At 38.8% G+C, this 17,798-nt stretch overlaps 2 protein-coding genes across 4 annotated transcripts; both read left to right on the plus strand.

Annotated features, from left to right (window-relative positions):
- Nucleotides 1-2,620: 2,620 nt before the first annotated feature.
- Nucleotides 2,621-7,971, plus strand: LOC107691038 (F-box/WD repeat-containing protein 2-like). Of its 3 annotated transcripts, none has more exons than XM_016489510.1 (8): nt 2,621-2,736; nt 2,972-3,058; nt 3,634-4,143; nt 4,862-5,056; nt 5,193-5,326; nt 5,441-5,527; nt 5,779-5,948; nt 6,232-7,971. In XM_016489510.1, the coding sequence occupies exons 3-8, from the start codon at nt 3,654-3,656 to the stop codon at nt 6,521-6,523; spliced, it is 1,368 nt and encodes a 455-aa protein (XP_016344996.1). In that variant the 5' UTR covers nt 2,621-2,736; nt 2,972-3,058; nt 3,634-3,653; the 3' UTR covers nt 6,524-7,971. The 3 variants fall into 3 exon arrangements, with proteins under 3 accessions (XP_016344996.1, XP_016344995.1, XP_016344994.1); XM_016489509.1 differs by having other exon boundaries at nt 2,621-2,721; XM_016489508.1 differs by having other exon boundaries at nt 2,621-3,058.
- Nucleotides 7,972-16,886: 8,915 nt separating this feature from the next.
- LOC107691047 (growth arrest-specific protein 1-like) lies at nt 16,887-17,787 on the plus strand (the record flags this gene model as incomplete). The annotated part of the gene is made up of 1 exon (XM_016489522.1): nt 16,887-17,787. A coding segment is annotated over one exon (819 nt), but the record flags the coding sequence as incomplete, so codon positions are not given.
- Nucleotides 17,788-17,798: the final 11 nt, after the last annotated feature.

The following is a 17,798-nucleotide window of genomic DNA, read 5'->3' on the forward strand; positions in this document are numbered from 1 at the left end:
CATCAATTTTAATGGGCTGCTTGGGCTCAGATACCCTCAGCCGTTGGAATGTAGGGTCACCTCGCTTCTGTCATGTCATGCCTCGGTGGACATGTTGTTAACAGCAGGTGGTAGGTATCAGTATGGCAGGGTGGGACTGTTTCGTGTTTACATGCAGCAGAGACACTATCTCTGTTCAACAGATGCACAGTCATTCTGAATACTTACACCTCCATGAACCTTGTTTTTCTAAACATATATCTAAAATATCTTATCTGCTTTCAGGCTATGATCCAAACAAATCTGGCCTCACTGATATTCTTGGGTTAGAACTTTTGAAGATGCTACCATATGTACCACGGGGTTTAATGTCTTAATTTATTTTCATAATTTATTAATATTGCTTTTAGGGCTGCCACTAACGACTATTTTTATTTTGATTAATCTATCGACTAATTTGTCGATTAATCTAAACGATTCATTTCCCACCAAAAAAATCATCAATTTTAAAGAACATTTTATTAAACTTGCAACTTTGCCATTCAGTAGTGTACCATAAAAAAGTATAAACGTAAACAAGCCATTGGCGAAATGTAAAACTAAAAGAGTAAAAATGTAAACAAACCTAATAAAAATGAAATAAAAAGAAAATAATTACAAAAGTCTGAATTTTAAGTATTAAAAGTACTCTTATAAATGTGTAAACAAAAGATTTAAACAGACATCTCCAGCATGATGAAAAAAATGAACAGAGGACTTCAGTAGTGAAACTCCAAATGAAATCCAAATTTCTGGTTTGAGCTTTTATTTTGAAACCGCGAGATGATGTAGATTATTCTCCTGTGTTTGCCTGGATTTATAAATTATTTACCTTACACATCTGATGAAATGGCGCACGTTGCGTTCCCAGATGAACGTTATAATAAACCCAAAAGCACAAAAACATGCACAGATGGAGTTTGAGCCGCTCCACACATGTAAATGATAACGGAGCCGCTGTGAGACGCACGTACGTAACCTACACGCTTATAACGGCATCACATATAATTATTTAATTAAATCGTAGTGTTTGTGAATTCACAGTTATGATTAATTATGATTTTTAAACGGGTTTAATATATCATGAGGCATTGGAAAACAGTCTAATAATGTGTTTTATGGATTCTCGTCCGTGAAATGCACCTCATCCGGTATTTTGTCGGTTAGTCGACGCAGGCAAAATGAAGTCGAGGATTTTAAAAAATCGAATAGCCGAATAGAATCGACGAATCGCGACAGCCCTAATTACTTTGTTCTTTATGTTTTCTGTACATATGCTTCTTACATAATAAGATTGTTATATTCAAACCATCCAGAAAAATTTATATCACGTTTTCCACAAAAATATTAAGCAGTACAACTGATGTCAGCAGCATTGATTATAAGTAATTATTTCTGACACTGAAAATTCATGCTGAAAATTTAGCTTTGCCATTGCAAGAATTATTTAAATTTTTAATATTAAATTCTTAAACAGTTATTTTATAATAATAATTTACAATATTACTGTTTTACTGTATTTTTGATCAAATAAGAGAGAATAACAGACTATGTTTAAACGCGCTAAAAAAATCTTACCGACTCCAAATGTAATATTAGTCGTTTTTAGATGGTCCTCACTGCAGAACACAAGATACAGGGGGCGTGGTTGGATCCAGATCCAACTCCTCCCACCTTACATATACCTAAACCGACCTGTCTCCACCCCCTGATCCCTAAACCCTCCCATCTCCACCCCTAAACCTACCAATCTCTACCCCCTAGATGTGGATCCAACCACGGCCCCTGGATCTTGTGTTCTGCAGTGAGGGGCTACTGGGTTTTTGACAAGCGGCAACCTCCCGCTCTCTCTTGTGAAGCCAACAAGGAAGTGACTTAAACTGTAATTCATCGACTGGCCGCTAGAGGCTGTCTGCAAAAGGGAGTCAATCCCATAGACTCCCCATGTTAAAATGCCCAACTTTACAGCAGAAAAAAACATGTTTACAGCCTGGTTCAAAAAATGATTTTGGTCTATATAGCTAATTTTGCCCTTCATGACAACTGTGAGGGGGTGTGAATTTTTTTATAACTCATCCGTTTAAATTATATTAAGCCTTAAAGTTCTGCATAATTAAGGGTGTGGCCACTTGAATGACAGGGTGGATTACCGCTGCTGTCACCACCGGGGAGCTAGGTGGGCGTGGCTTCAGCAACCTGCTCCCGCCTCTTTGCCCGTTTTCGATTATCCGGGAGTGACGCGCTGCCAAGATGGCGACGGCCGGCTCCGCCTACTTTTGAGATTCACAAACGCTCTTCGGAAATCTACGGGTGACGTCACGGACACTACGTCCACGTTTTTATACAGTCTATGGTTTTTGACTGGACGTCAGTTTGTTGGCAAAGTGTACCCCCTGTTGACCATCAAACAACTTGCGCCACATAAACACGTTTGTGTGACTTCTAACTAAACGAATAAAACATTTAAGCTACAACATCATATGGGGTTCATGCATAATGACTCACAGCATTTTGCATGCGATATTAAATGAATGCATGTTTTGAAAAAGTGACAGGCGGCGGACACTCCCCCTGACTTCCTCCCGCTTGTGTCAAATTGCTCGTCCCGCAACTTCCTGTCGCTGTAATTCCTCATTGCTAACGGAGGCTCTCTATCTTAGCCTAGCAAGCTAACTCCACAAACAGAAAAGAACAACAATACATGTACTTGAAATTAACGTATGATATTACGTTTTTGAATAATACAGCCGTTAAAATGTGAACGAATAGAGAGCTAATGAATTTCCTGAATCAAATCGTTTCCGTTACATTCAAATGTTGTTGTATGTTATAATGCTAGCTCGGGACTCTAGAGATTTGCCTGACGGCAGCTAGCGGGGAGTTTCACTGTTTTTTTGTGTCACTACTATTACATTGTGACTCAACTGCAAAAATTAAAGTTTTTCTTTTGTAGAGCGATATCGATTTGCTTTGACACCTGTTAACTTAGCTAGCGCGGCTAACGTTATCTAGCGCTCTCACACTGATTCTGCTGGAAATGGTGAGTGTTTCTTGTCTTCTCTGTTTATGTTTACCGTTAAGTTTGGGTTAATAAGATATATTGTTTTTAAATAGCTGCTAGCCCTGTTCTTGAGATTGATTTGGTCAAAAAAGAAAAGAAAAATATATATTTTTATTAAGTCTCTGGCCTTCGAGCTAGCGAATTTGTTTTAGCAAGTGTGTTTGGAAACCAGAGAGCTGCATTCTAGTTACACGACAGCTTGTCAGTTTCTGTGCAGAAAGCTGTGTTAGCATGTCAGCCAGGTAGTCATGGAGATCTCTCTATTTTGTGTGTGAGGCACATATTTTTCTTTGCCGTTATGTTTTGGCTCTTCAAAAAAAAAAATTGGTATGCAATTATGTAGATTACATTATCATTACTCAAAGGTTGCATCACAGAGTGGAAAGTGGTCATCCATTATGTGATCTGAAGAAGTTTTTTTCCTTTTGTATTGCTTTTGATGCAGCTATTGTGGTATTGTTCTTGCTCTATTATAAAAAGCATTGTTTATTCCACATCATTGTTTTTCAAATGCAATGCAGAAAGTCTGATCTGATCGTTTTATGTGTCAACAGGTAGACGCCCTCATGTGCCCATGGAAAAGGCGGCTTTCGAGGGGTGGCTGGAGTCAGTTTCCACCACCTTCCTGGCGCTAAGTGACCAGCAGCGCAACCAATCACTGGACCACCTCATCTCACTGAGTAGCGCCGCCCAACTGCGACACCTGTCCAATAGGCTGGAAGCGCTCCTGAAGCGGGATTTCCTGCGCCTGCTGCCGTTAGAGCTGGCCTTCTACCTGCTCCGCTGGCTGGACCCCCAAACCCTGCTCACCTGCTGTCTGGTGTGCAAGCAGTGGAATAAAGTCATCAATGCCTGTACAGAAGTGTGGCAGAGCTTGTGTCGAGACCTCGGCTGGCACATCGATGAGTCCATCCAGGATGCGACACACTGGAAAGGTGTTTATCTAAAGGCCAATTTGCGTATGAAGCAGCTAAGGGAGGAGGATGCTTTTGAGACGAGCTCTCTTATTGGACACAGTGCTCGGGTATATGCTCTCTACTACCGGGATGGGCTGCTCTGCACAGGTGCGTTAATTTTATAGTTGTCTTTCCTGGAGATGTGGTCAGAAGGAGAGATGTTAAAGTCATCATAAAATTCCTAACTCTTATTTCTGAATAAATCCTTTTGATCTTATCGCGAATGATTCATCCTTGCTTATGTTTTTGCATTGAGCTCGTTATTTTTAATCCAGTTTCTATAGCTCGATCTTCCAGTGAAGCGACAGATTTCTCTAATCCTTTCCACCACCACCATTTTTTAAATCGACCTCAAGCTCTCATTCACATCTGCCTCCGTCCAATCAACTATCGATGTATACAACCAAGTCCCTGCTACTTCCATTACATGCAATATTAAATGCTATTTTATGAGCTCCTACATGAGCTCAATTTTAATTCTCCAGTGTGGGGATGAATGAGTTATTGTGCTCCTTATGGAGTCATGTATCTCAGGGCCATTAAAAATTATTGATGCATGTTAATCTGAAATGAATTGAGTACTTGGTTTGCTTAAAGTTATGTTGGCTTTTTATAGACTGAACTGAATATGGATGTAGTTTTGTTCTTTTTTTACAAAGTCATATTTTCTCTCTGGCACCAAAACAACACTTTTTTTTGTGAGGGGAAACCAAATTAAATTCAGTAGGTTTACTGGTGAAGCATGGGTAAAAGACTTTAGATATTACTTGTTTTTAATGAAGATCACGTTTGGTCGCGCACTGATCAAAGACGTCCTTCCTCTTAGGTTCTGATGACCTGTCAGCTAAACTATGGGATGTCCGCACAGGGCAGTGCGTCTACGGCATCCAGACCCACACTTGTGCCACTGTCAAGTTTGATGAGCAGAAACTGGTGACTGGGTCTTTTGACAACACCATTGCATGCTGGGAATGGAGCACTGGTGCCAAAATCCAGCAATTCCGAGGACATACTGGGGCGGGTTGGTGTCAAATTCTCCAGAAAGTTGTGTTTTGATTGTGCTATGATTTCTGTTTTGTCAGTGCAGTCCTTCATGGTTGTGTCATAGCATCAAGACATAGCGTATGCATAATCCTAAAGTTTAGCTTTTTTTGCAGTATTCAGCATAGACTACAACGATGATTTGGACACCCTGGTCAGTGGCTCAGCAGACTTCACTGTTAAAGTCTGGTCCCTGTCTTCAGGAACCTGTGTCAACACTCTTACTGGACACACTGAGTGGGTCACCAAGGTAAGACTCTTGACCAGTTTTCATTGTGCAAAATTGTAGTGTACTATTTAGCTGTTTTTTTTTTATTTGAACTCTTTAACTCTGCACCTATACGGTTCATCTGTGCTTGTTTAGGTGCACCTTCAAAAAAGCCTAGTGGAGTCCATGATGCACAGTCCTGGTGACTACATACTACTGAGTGTTGATAAGTATGAAATAAAGGTAATATAAATCACTTGTGCAAATATTTTTAGTTTTAAAATTTTAAACAATTTTAGTTTTTCAAATTGTTGGTCATTGTATTAACATAGCATTAACTTAATATCAATATTTCTATTTTTTTTTTTTAAATCACATATCACAGTTATCATCAAAACCAGTATTTTAACAGCACCCCTAGTTGCATTGATGTAGTTATGTGAGACTCTGACTTCATATGGATACGATATTTATCTGGTTCTCTTTGTCGATAGGTGTGGCCTATAGGTCGTGAGATCAACTGTAAGTGCTTAAAGACTCTATCCGTGTCAGAAGACCGCAGTGTTTGCTTGCAGCCGCGGTTACAGTTTGACGGCCGGTACATTGTCTGTAGTTCAGACCTGGGCATATACCAGTGGGACTTTGCAAGTTTTGATGTCATCAGGTACATTAATTTCTGCCCCTTAATTGTTTAACCAAGCTACCAGTAACCCTGTTCAATCAACTGTCCTTTAAATGTTTGACTGTTTTATATTAGTATAAAACTAATATAAACTAACTGTAATTTTTTTTTTTTTTTAAGTTAAAATGAAGAAATGTTCTAAAATATTTGAGATTCTGCACTATTTCTAGACCACGAATCAAATCAGCAAATTTGTGCAACTATATATTGTTTTATCAAAAGATAGGCATTTGTGTTTAATTTACTGATTCTTTCATATTTACAGAGTCATCAAACCACAGCAGGACCCCTCCAGTCTCTCTCTGCTTAGTTTTGGCGAGGTGTTCGCTCTGCTCTTTGACAACCACCACCTCTATGTTATGGACTTGAGGACTGAGGTTACCGTGGGCCGCTGGCCACTGCCAGCCTACCGCAAATCCAAACGTGGCTCTAGTTTCTTACCGGGCGTCACCTCATGGCACAACGGTCTGGACGGCAAGAACGATGCAGGCCTGGTGTTCGCCACTAGCATGCCCGACCATAGCATTCATCTGGTTCTTTGGAGAGAGAACGGGTAAAAAGGTGGAGGTGGTGAATACTAGCCCTGTGCTTTGAATGCAGGCAGGAATTTAATGAACACAAAAAGAAGAAAAAAGGGTGCTCTCGATTTGAAAAATATTACAGCCAACCAAGTTAGTTAATGCATGGACCAAAGTGTTTTCCCCTCCTCGCCTTTGTTTCCATTCGCATTAGGGATTCACTCTTGCTTCACTCTCTTTCTTAGTCGCTTGCAAACCACGCATTCAGCACATTACGATCTATAGAAAAGAAGACCGCTGGAGATTTGTAGTACAGAGCATAGTTTCTCTCCATAATGTGAACAATCCAAGGTTTTTGTTTGTTGAAGATTTAAGAGAGATTTCCCACAGAACCTCAGAGTTTAGCTCCTTTTGATTTCACACCAGTGAGAGGTATTGAAATGCTAAGGCACCACCGGAGCACAGATCGCTTCACAGCAAGCATGATAAGTAGAGTTGGTGTGTTTTTACAGCACAATCACCAAGATTGACAATGAAGTACTTTTTTGTTTTTTTGTTGTTTTTTTTGTTTCAGTGTTACCTTTTTAATTAATTTGCGTTTCTTTACACATCAGTAATTTTGCTTTGGACACAGAAATGTTGCCTTAAATGTATGATTTCCTATTGAAGTAATTGAATTTGCAGACCTCTGTATCCGTAGACGCTGGCTTGCGCCCCAAACATCTGTGTTGGTAATTTTGCTGAGTCTTGAAAAGGCTCTGATAAAATGCTATCTGAATGAATCAAATGGCTTTTATATGAAGGTCATTCAGAGGTGGCTTCTCGCTGTTACTGACCCTTGGTTTTATTTTTCATTCAGTTTATTAGTCATGTGCCTTTGTTTTAACGCTTAACCGTTAGCATTTACAGTGTGTCACATTTTGAAATCCAATCCTCCCTCAGTGACAGAAGAATCAGTTTTATGCTTCTTTTTTTTTAATCTAAAATAACCGACACTGTAAGAATTAGTCTTACTACTATTTAGCCAGTGTAGATCACACAAAAGTGTTTCTTGTGAATCTCATTGAATGTTCATTTTTAATCTTTATTTTTAAAGACTGATCTTATTTTTGCATAACCCAGGCTAACCAGCCTTTGTCACTTTATATAGCTGCTTCTGTAGTTCTGTATATCCCCCTGGAACATAAATCAATATAACTTTATTTTTTTTCCAAACCATCAAAACAAAGTATTTTGGGTTGATCGTTTAAGGCATTTTTCACCTTCACCTCACACATTTCAAGTCGATAGATACCAGGTAAAATTATGATTAAATATCATTGGGGGTTACTTATGATGTCTGTATGCACTGGTCGTGTGTTACTTCACTGAAATGCAAACCTCACAGACAGTAATGCCATCCATCCATCATTAGCAAAATTCAGGTCTGTTGTTTGTATAACAAAATAACATGCTGTCTTACAAATAAATGACAGTAGCTAATGATAGAAGTTGTCATTATTTTGTCTCATGATATTTGTCGTTTTCCTTATGTGGTTTGTGTCAACATAACTGTAAGTAACAGTCTTCTTATAACCAGAATTACAGGAGGCTTTCTCACGCGAGGAGGATCATGTTTTATTCAGTTTGCACACTAGAGGGCGATGCTGCAACAAATATTTGAGTAAGAGACTGACGAAGGATCGTCTAAACATACAATTAGTGAGAGAAAAAAAACTTCTAGTACAAACAAAAGTCGTAGTCATTTTGTGTTTAACATGAAAAAAATAAATAAACCGCGCATGAGGGAGAGTGGATAATGATTTTTCATTTTTGGGTGAACCGTTCCTTTAGTCATTGAAGAAGTGTGTAACAAAATTACTTGTATACGCTTGTATAAATTTCAGTGTCATTCCCACAGTTTGACGCTCACCTTCCAATCAGTCTGGTCTCAGTTTCCCTCTTCTAGCTTGATTGTCTCAGCTAATTTATATTCCCCCTCTTCTTTTTCCTTTCTTCGCCCTCTTTTTCTTCCCCCGAGCTCCCCCTCGTGCTCCTCCCCTCAGCCCCTCCAAAACTCATTGGAAGGAGTTAAAGCAGAATAACATGGCATGTCTCTCTTGTTCCCTCTGTCTCTACCTCTCAGTGCCAGTGCAGAATTAATGGGCCATTTGGGCTAAGCATTATGGCGTAATCCCAAAACTGTCATTCACATCACAATTACTAATTTTGCCATACAATAGACCTTTTTTTTGTCCATGAACAAACATAGGATAGGAAAAATGCTTGATAAATGGTTAGATTGAATTGAACTACATTTTATAATCCACTTATAACGATTCCTTGTAAACCGCTTTCTCATACTGTTTATTTAGACTAAGGTGGTTATATCCATTGTTTGGAGAGGGATTCAGACATGATTATAAAACTAGTTTAATATACTAAAGCTGAAATCATTTTAAAATTATCAATTAATTTACTTATTTCCATATTTTAGATATGTTTTTGTTATGCTAAAGGAAAATAATGGTGATAATTGGTGGGGAATGTTAACGTTACTTAAAGGTTATGTTGTGTTATTCTGCCAAGTTATTGTTTTTCTTCTTTTTTTAAATCTAGAAGTGTTTGCTCAATGACATTCCAGCACTGAAAGGATCAGGAAAAGCTGTTACCCACCGCAAAGGGTGAATTATGAACATATAACGACAGAATTGAAAATGAAGCATACCCCTCAAGTGAAAGTAACATGCTTTATTTTGTTGTTTCAGTGCAGAAGGTCTTCCCATTTCCAAGACCACCCACATTAAAAGATTTATATCAGTATGCATTGAAACCACGAGCAATTACAATGCAAAGGACCACTCTGATGAGCTCCATATGCTTAAAAATCGCAAATGTCAATGGCAAACACAGCATACTAAGTCTTGATGAGATACATCTCTTCTAATCCTTTTAATGATTTGTGCATGTTTAATTATGAGTGCTCTAAACATATTGAAAAGGCATGTCTGCACTGTTTCTATTGTGGGATGAGAGAATACACACACACTGGTGTTTATTTTCACCCTGTCCACAGACCAAACATGATTACAAGTTGCACAGTCAATATTTAGATATTGCGGTTAGGCCCTCAGCCATGCTCTCCTCCCCTCAATGTGTGCATGTGGTCAGACAGGATATTCCCACTTTTACTGAACTGATCTCATTACTGTGGCAATCACTGTAATTACAAGACATTTCTGAGATGTAGTTGTCAGTGCATGTGTTCTGAGACAATTGGCTTGGTTGCACCTTTAACATCCATGGAAACTTTCCATTGCACAAAATTTCTTCTTTGATTATTAAAATGTTCTTCACACTACATAGAAGAACCCAAACTGGTTATTCTATGTAGTGCTCATGTAGGTAGGCAATGCAAATTAGAGTTAGCCTCATAATTTCCCAATCCCGTTCTCCCCATCATTCTAGTCCTATCTATACAGTGCCTATCAAATTTAAAAATAAAATAGGCCTATCTCAGTGCCCCTGCAATTATGTCACCTTGAATTTTGTGTAGCTGTAGTTTTTAAATAACTTGTTTCTTTTTCTTTCCAATCCTCTCCAACATCAGAAGCACACAGATATTTGCAGATAGGAGATGGTGTACATAAGATTCAGTGGTTCCTTTAGGGGTACAAGAGCTTGTCAGTGCATGGGGCAGGACCCTAAAAGGGACAATATTGTAGCTTAACTACACCTGATGGATATTAGTAGTAATATGTATGTTCATAGTACTGCTATGTGCCTTTTAGAGGTGATTAAGGTCCTTGCACCCTTAAAGGGATAGTTCACCCAAAAATGATAACTCTGTCATTAATTATTCACCCTCTTGCCGTACTGAACCCGTAAGACCTTCGTTCATCTTCGGAACACATATAAACATATTTTTGATGAAATCCGAGAGCTTTCTGACCCTGCGGAAACGAAACTACCTCGTTCAAGGCCCAGAAAGGTAGTAAGGACATTGTTAAAATAGTCCATGCGTCATGCACTGAAAAAAATGATTCTACATTTTTTTAAGATAAGTGGTTGTTAAAATTTATTTTAGCTACATTTAATAAAAAAAATATGTTGAAAGTTAGTCAACTAAATTTGTTTATTTAAATGTAGCTAAAATAAATTGATTGCAACCACTTACCTTAAAAAATGTAGTAATTTCTATTAATCATTTTCAGTGTGTACTCTCATGAATGCACAGCGGAGAATGACACAGAAGAGAAGAATTGTTGAATTAAGTTATTTTTGTTTTCTTTGTGCACAAAAAGTATTCTCGTAGCTTCATAAAATTGCGGTTGAACCACATGGACTACTTTAGAAATGTCCTTACTACCCTTCTGGGCCTTGAACGCGTCAGTTGCGTTGTTGTCTATATGGAGGGTCAGAAAGCTCTGTGATTTCATCAAAAATATCTTAATTTGTTTTCCAAAAATGAACAAAGGTCTAATGTGTTTGGAACAATCTGAGGGCTAATGACAGCATTTCTCTCATTCCTTTGTTTTAAAGTAACAGCAGTCTTCCAAACCCATTCCTTTGCAATACTGTAATGATCAGGCGAGAAACTAACACAGATGCAATGAAGATATGTAAACATCTCTGAGTTTTGTCTATATTCGTTTACCTATTCAGAAACTCACTGTCATCTGTGTTGATAGTGGTGAGCTAAAGGCCCAAACAATTCCACTCTCCTCCCCTCTTTCCAGCCCTCCACGGACAGACAATGGATCATTCACACTGCCCTGCCTTCATGCCACTGATTGGCTTATGGTAAAAAACATTCAGGCCTCGTGGGAACTTTCCAGCTGAGATGATAATCAGAAGGGGGAGGGAAGGGAGAGGGACAGATAAAGGCTACAATAGGCAACAGAGACCTTATTTACATCTCATATCCCCTCCCCAAACAAATCAACAACAACATAGGCCTAATGAGAGGGACCGAGCTGGTGCCATTACACTGGCTGCTAAACTGAAGCTAATGGCTTTACTTCGGTGTTTGTGCATATGTGATGTATACACACTTAAACATGAATCCAGTTCATGGTACAAAATATTTAGTTTTTTTGTGTTGTAATGATGATGAGAGTTGCTACTATTGTACTTTTTATTTGATGAGAACGTGAACCTTAGAACTTGGTGTTGATTTGTAACTTAGTGACCAACAAAACAGCTGCATGTCAGTTTCCAAAAATATGTTATAGTATAAGATGTACAAGAATGTAAAATGATCTACACTACAGTGTGAGCATAAGAGCTCTGCTCAGGACCACCATGAATTCTCTTTTAATCAGCGAACATACTGAGGCTTAATGGGTCAAACCGTCCTGGGACATGAGAGCTATGATGTCAGTTAGCCCACATTGAACACATTTTATTTGCTTTGTGATGAAAAATTGGTAACACTTTGCAGAAATGTTCTCTATGTTAACATTACTTAGCAACAGCTTTTAAAAAAAAAAAAATATGACAGATGCATATTGATACAGCAATACTGCAACTACACAACTGCAATGAATAAGGTTTTGATAGCATCAAAATGGATGATTCTTTTTTATGGAATGTTGCAGTGTTTATTATGAATGATTTATCAGTGCACAAAATGTTTTTTCAAAATAAGGCCCTGCAAGATTGAATCAAAAACATTAGCATGCCAGTCCTCTTAAAACTACGATTCTTCTCTGATGTCGTGTATACATGCACAAAGGTGGGCAATCTGAAAAATTACTTTCTACGATCCATTTAAGTCCTGATTGGACAAAATCAAGTCCCGCTCTGCATTCTGTCATTCGATAAGCAACTTCTCTCAGATACATAATAGAGAAAAAAAGCACAATTTCCATTTGGACTTCATGCCCAAACTATATGTTATAACTATAAATATATGTGGACTTGAAGTACATCCAACAGCAGTGCTGATGTATATCAGTTTAAAGATATACTAATTTTTACAATTTTATCAGTGGGAAAGAAGCATGTGGTTCATTTTCAAAGCTCTCAAAAGTCACAGAAATTGCATAAGTGTGTGTTTAGACTATTCAAAACAATGACATCTAAGTAGTGCTGTACTTAGTTTGATGTAACAAATGAGAATCTGGGGTCAATTTTATTCAGCATCCTATTTCAACAAAGGATGAGCAAGTGAAAAATATTCAGCATGTTTGGGGCCTTCCATTTAGATTTATTAGTATTTATAAACTGTTTTCTGGCTAGCAAACAACTAAACATTAAATGACGATTGTTTCAAAGACGTGATTAAAAGTTTGGTAAATTATTATAAATTCTGTTCAAGAAAACAGCTTTACCACTTTGACATCAGCCCTCGGTTCTGTTCTATTCATTTTACAGATGCTTTACTGTTTAAATATTACCAGACCATTACTTTAGGGTCAAGTGCACTTTAGAGGTTGTCTAAGTGAGGACAGCAAAGGGCCAACAATCCATTTAAAGCTTTTAGCTGAGATGGTTGACTATACAATATGGCTTTTTACACACACAAAAAGTTGTATTATGATAGACAAGATGAATGTGTGACATACTAGACCTTAGCCACACATTACAATCATGGAGTTTCAAAGAGGGAAATTCCATCTAAAGTATTTGCTCAGTTCAACAGATGGTATTTGTATAAAGAGCTTTAGAGAGGGTCTTCCTAATAAAAGACCCGGGAAATGGCTGCAACAGCTCATTCAGAAACATTTGCTTAAGATATGAAAAAAGCAGACAGTTAAGCAAACACAGACCAGTGAAAGTAGCGGAAAGACAGTTAACAGCTGTTTCCATTAAATCAGCTTGGTGGAGCCAGGCCGTTTTGGCAACAAACTAATATCATAGTGTGCAATCGCTGTGCCTTTGAGAGCTTCTTGACGAGGGAGGTCCTGATGAATATGTTTTTGGCAATGAGGCTTCAGCGTGTGTAATCATTTGTGACAGTGGTGGAGACGTGAAGACTGAGACTTCTTGGGCGCTGAGAAAGCCATGTGCCCTCTTTCCAAAAAAAAAACAAAAAAAAACTCAGCATTCCTAATCTAGAGTTGTTATGACTTATTGCCACTGTGGGCAACAGTACTTTTTCGATAGAAAAAGGAAATTCTGTGTTATATAAAGTAAATGTCTTCATGTATTGTGATTTCTTTACTTTGGTACTTTTCAATAGCTCTTTTGACCATAAGGAAAACTGTATAAAGTAATATGATATTCATTAAAGGAATGGCACTTTTGTAGTGTATACCTATAATAGTTTTAAGTATGCAACTGGTTAAAGTTATGAAGGACAGAGTTGTCTGTTCATGCCTCAGACTTAATCTGAACAAGAGAAAATTTAGCCCACTTAATTTCTGGCCTGCGTCCAACACTGACATGATTCAGGCTAGATTTCAGCAGCATGCGTGCACGAAAAGAGAAATTATGCAAATAATTAGACACATCTTAGATCCAGGTCTTTCCACTGAAAGTTCTCTTTTAGTTTTTCCCTTGATCGCAAAGTCTGGGCTACTTTTCAGCAAATAATGATAAACAGGTCTGACAGCTTGGCAAGAGGGGACAACCGACTCCTCAGAGAGATTCTGAATACATTTCACAGCAGTTCTCTCTATAAGAAAAGGAAATGCCAACATCTTGCAGTAATAGTCTCAGCAGATTGAACAATTTCATCCTTTGTGAGGAGTGAAGCCTTGAGTTCTGGAGTTGCTTGGAGTCCTCTGTGTGTGAACGAAAATATGCAGGGCTCATATTCTGTTTTCTCAGTGTCAGGCAAGCAGTTTCATTACTTGTTGTGTAATAGTTTGTGATTTTATTGATCTATTATTTTAAACTTTCACGTTCTACTAGATGAAATCACACCAGATAGCAAAACTGCAGCACTTTTCTCATTTCCAATCAGTCCAAAATTTAATTTCTTTACTTCAACAAGAACACGCTTGTGAGAAAGCTATGTGAGAAATGGATGAGCTGTATTACAGTTTTTCTGTGGAATGTTAGAGAATTTGCATGAGACTGTTTGCTCCCTTCCTCCCAAATGGGCCATCTAATCTCTCTAATTGGAAAAAGGAGAAAATGTTGAAAGGTGGGAGTGGGGTAGAGGGCATTTTTGGCCAGCTGCCCGAGCTTTGTGGTTTGAGTGCTGCAGTGTGATAGGGTCAGTGTAGCATGGATAACACAGTCCACTCTGTTCTTCAAAAACTGCCCCTTCTCTTTCTGCAGATCTGGGCCAGGTGATGATCATAATCAGATACTGAGAAATGGAAAGCACAGGATTATTCCATAATTGTGTAGATATGCATCAAATGTGTAACATCTATTTATAATTTTATATAATTATATAGTTTAACTGATTAAATCTCTCAAAATGCAGACCTGCAACTATCTGGATAGTTTTTGCTCTTTTTGTATAATACTGTGGAGTACATAATGAGGGGACAGGAAAGTTTTGGGGTGAGAACAGAAGGAAAAAGAAAAGATGTGTCTTGGAACAGCTGTTATTTTGCTCCATTTAGGCAATCAACCCAACCAGAGAGGATCAAAGGATATGCAATCATCTGCTGACCAAATGCAATGGCCAATGCATGTCATCACAGAAATCACCTAAGTGAACTTCCTACAAGTGTTTCTAATAGAGAAGCATGTGTCCACATGCCTTGACTTTTGGACAAATCTTTAATAATTGTTGTGTAGATTTTGGACTTATTGAATGAGACCCACTGACAACATATGAAGCTGGAATATTAACACTGAAATCATCGGATCATGCATCAAAATGGAGAAGTGATGATTGCAAAAACATCTTTGAAATCTTTTTGTTTAAACAGACAAATCCAATTCTCCAAATAAAGCAAAATAAAGCAACTGTCTGCAAAATGCCTGTTAAATTCATTATGGATTGTACAAACATGGAGAGACATAAACCAATGCAAAATGAAACCATATTAAAAAATAAGAACACACACACACACAAACTCTCTGCCATGTTATTTCATTTAGAAATCTTTCAATTGATCTTAAGTGAATTATGTTTTATTTATTTTCTTATGGCTATTTAAAACAAACTTGACCTGATAATTTCCCTTAAAAACGTCAATGAAATGTGAATGAAAGCAATGGATTAAGTTATTTCTCTGAGATTTCAAAGTATCAATATCATTCCATTTTTAAATCTAACAAAATAAAATTATAAATTAACAGATGGTCTTTTGTAATACCTTGAACTCAAATATTTCCCTATAAAAGTTGTTCCTCCATGATATTTCTTTGGAGTGCAGCAGGCACCATTAATTGGTTAATTAATTTTAATGGTTTATTTGTGGAAACCATTAAAATTGTCTGTGATGGTTTTATTCTTTTTTTCAGTAGGGTCATACGCCTATATCAGTTATACATTGGTATTGTGGGTGCTGTGTGTCACATGACAATCATGAGAGCCCCCCCCCCCTTCACTTGTGCCCCCTCAAAAATAATGAGTGCATGATACCCCTGACACTACAATACAAAATGATTTGTCAAATAAATGAAACATGATGAAACATTCATTTTAGTTGAAATTGTTATAGATTACTTCTAGAGATTGCAGTGATACATGACATGGTGGAAAATGACTGGACGAATAATACTTAGAGTGGGTTAAGATGAATTTTTAAATTGTGCCCCCTAAACCCCCCCCCCCCCCTGGAGTGCAGATACATGAATACTTATTAAGACAGGCTGAAGGCTAAATAAGTTCAAATAATTACACATAATTACTTAGAATTAAAAATAGCCAAAATATTCTAGCACTGTGTCACCGTAGCGGGGTCTGACGCTTTATCAAGTCAAAGCCCGCACCCTCTCCAAATTCTCGACCTTCATCAAGTTCTGACCTCCACCCTCCAAGTGACGTCAGAAATCACAACAACTGATCAGACCAATAGTGTGCTGCGTGCATACTTCTGGGGTCCGGGTAACTGAACAGATCCAACAAGACATCCCAGAGAGAGGAGTCAGAGTGAGTTGAACTTTTTCCAGCTTTGTTATTTGAACAAGATGCAGTGTGAGATCGCTTTTGGGATGTTTCGATGTAATGTATAAACCGTTGATTCCTTGCTGGATTAGCTACTGCACAAAGAGCAGCGAGAATAAAGACTCGACGAGCTTCAAAGTGTTGCTGCACGTTTTGCTTTCGCGGCAGTGAGCAAATGTGATTCGTTTCCAACCATTTGGTGTTTTGTCCATGGAGGAGTTTCGATACACGTTTCTGCGGATATCGAAGGAACAAATATGAGCATACTTACCTATCTGAAGTGGTCAATAGAAGAACGCGGCTAGACGGTGGGCATGGAACAAGAGGAGTTGTTTATCTCAGTCTCTGGTGGAGAAACATTATGGGTTATAAACCAACAAACGGAATCCCTTGACCTAATAATTAACTTTTAAGCTTCTGCGTCATAAAGGAATGGCAAATTCTGGCAACTCTCCAGTCATTCTACGGCTGCAAATATTGATTTTGTCCATCGGCTGTGTATTGGTATGTTATAGTCGTTTATCCACCGCATCACCGGCACACAACCAGCGTTTGATATGCTGGCAAGCCATCATGAAGTGCCAAGGAGAACCGGAGTGTCACTACGCGTACACACAGTATCTACACGCGTGCGGTCCGGTGATAAACGGCAACAGGAAGAAATGTCCCAGCCATTGCATTTCTTCCATCATTCAGCTCAATCTGACTGTGAACGGCCCGGCACTGGAGGACTGCGAGTGCGCCTCGGACACTCTATGCAAAATGACCAAGAGAGCCATTGAGCCCTGTATGCCCAGAACGAGCCACATGGGCTGCACCGAAGCGCGTAAGCAGTGTGAGAAGGATCCCGAGTGCAGCACCGCCATGCGGGACTATCTGTATCACTGCAGGAAACTCTTCGGCGGAGAGCGCTGCTCTGACGACTGCCGGCGGGTCATCACGAACATGCGCTCCATCCCTAAAGCCCAGCAGCTGGACACTTGCGTGTGCGACGGCACAGAGAGGACCATATGCGAGTATGTCAAAGGCAGCATGAAAAACTTCTGCTTTAACGACCGGTACGGCGGGAGTGGCTTTTCAGATACCGAGGACGACTTGGACTACGAATACGAGACGGATTATGAGGACGAGGAGAGTGATGCCTGGGATTTAAGAGCACAAAAGAGTTCGATTGTGATGTCCACCATTTTGACACTTTCTTCTCTTGTTATAGTAAGATAGGGCATGTTTTCAGAATTAACTGCATATTTGGCCTGGGTGGAAATAATGGTTAGGGCCCAAAATTAAGCCCTAACACCGCCCCCCCCCCCCCCA

Source organism: Sinocyclocheilus anshuiensis, unplaced genomic scaffold (assembly GCF_001515605.1).
Source record: "Sinocyclocheilus anshuiensis isolate Anshui unplaced genomic scaffold, SAMN03320099.WGS_v1.1 scaffold386, whole genome shotgun sequence".
NCBI classification, from domain to species: domain Eukaryota; kingdom Metazoa; phylum Chordata; class Actinopteri; order Cypriniformes; family Cyprinidae; genus Sinocyclocheilus; species Sinocyclocheilus anshuiensis.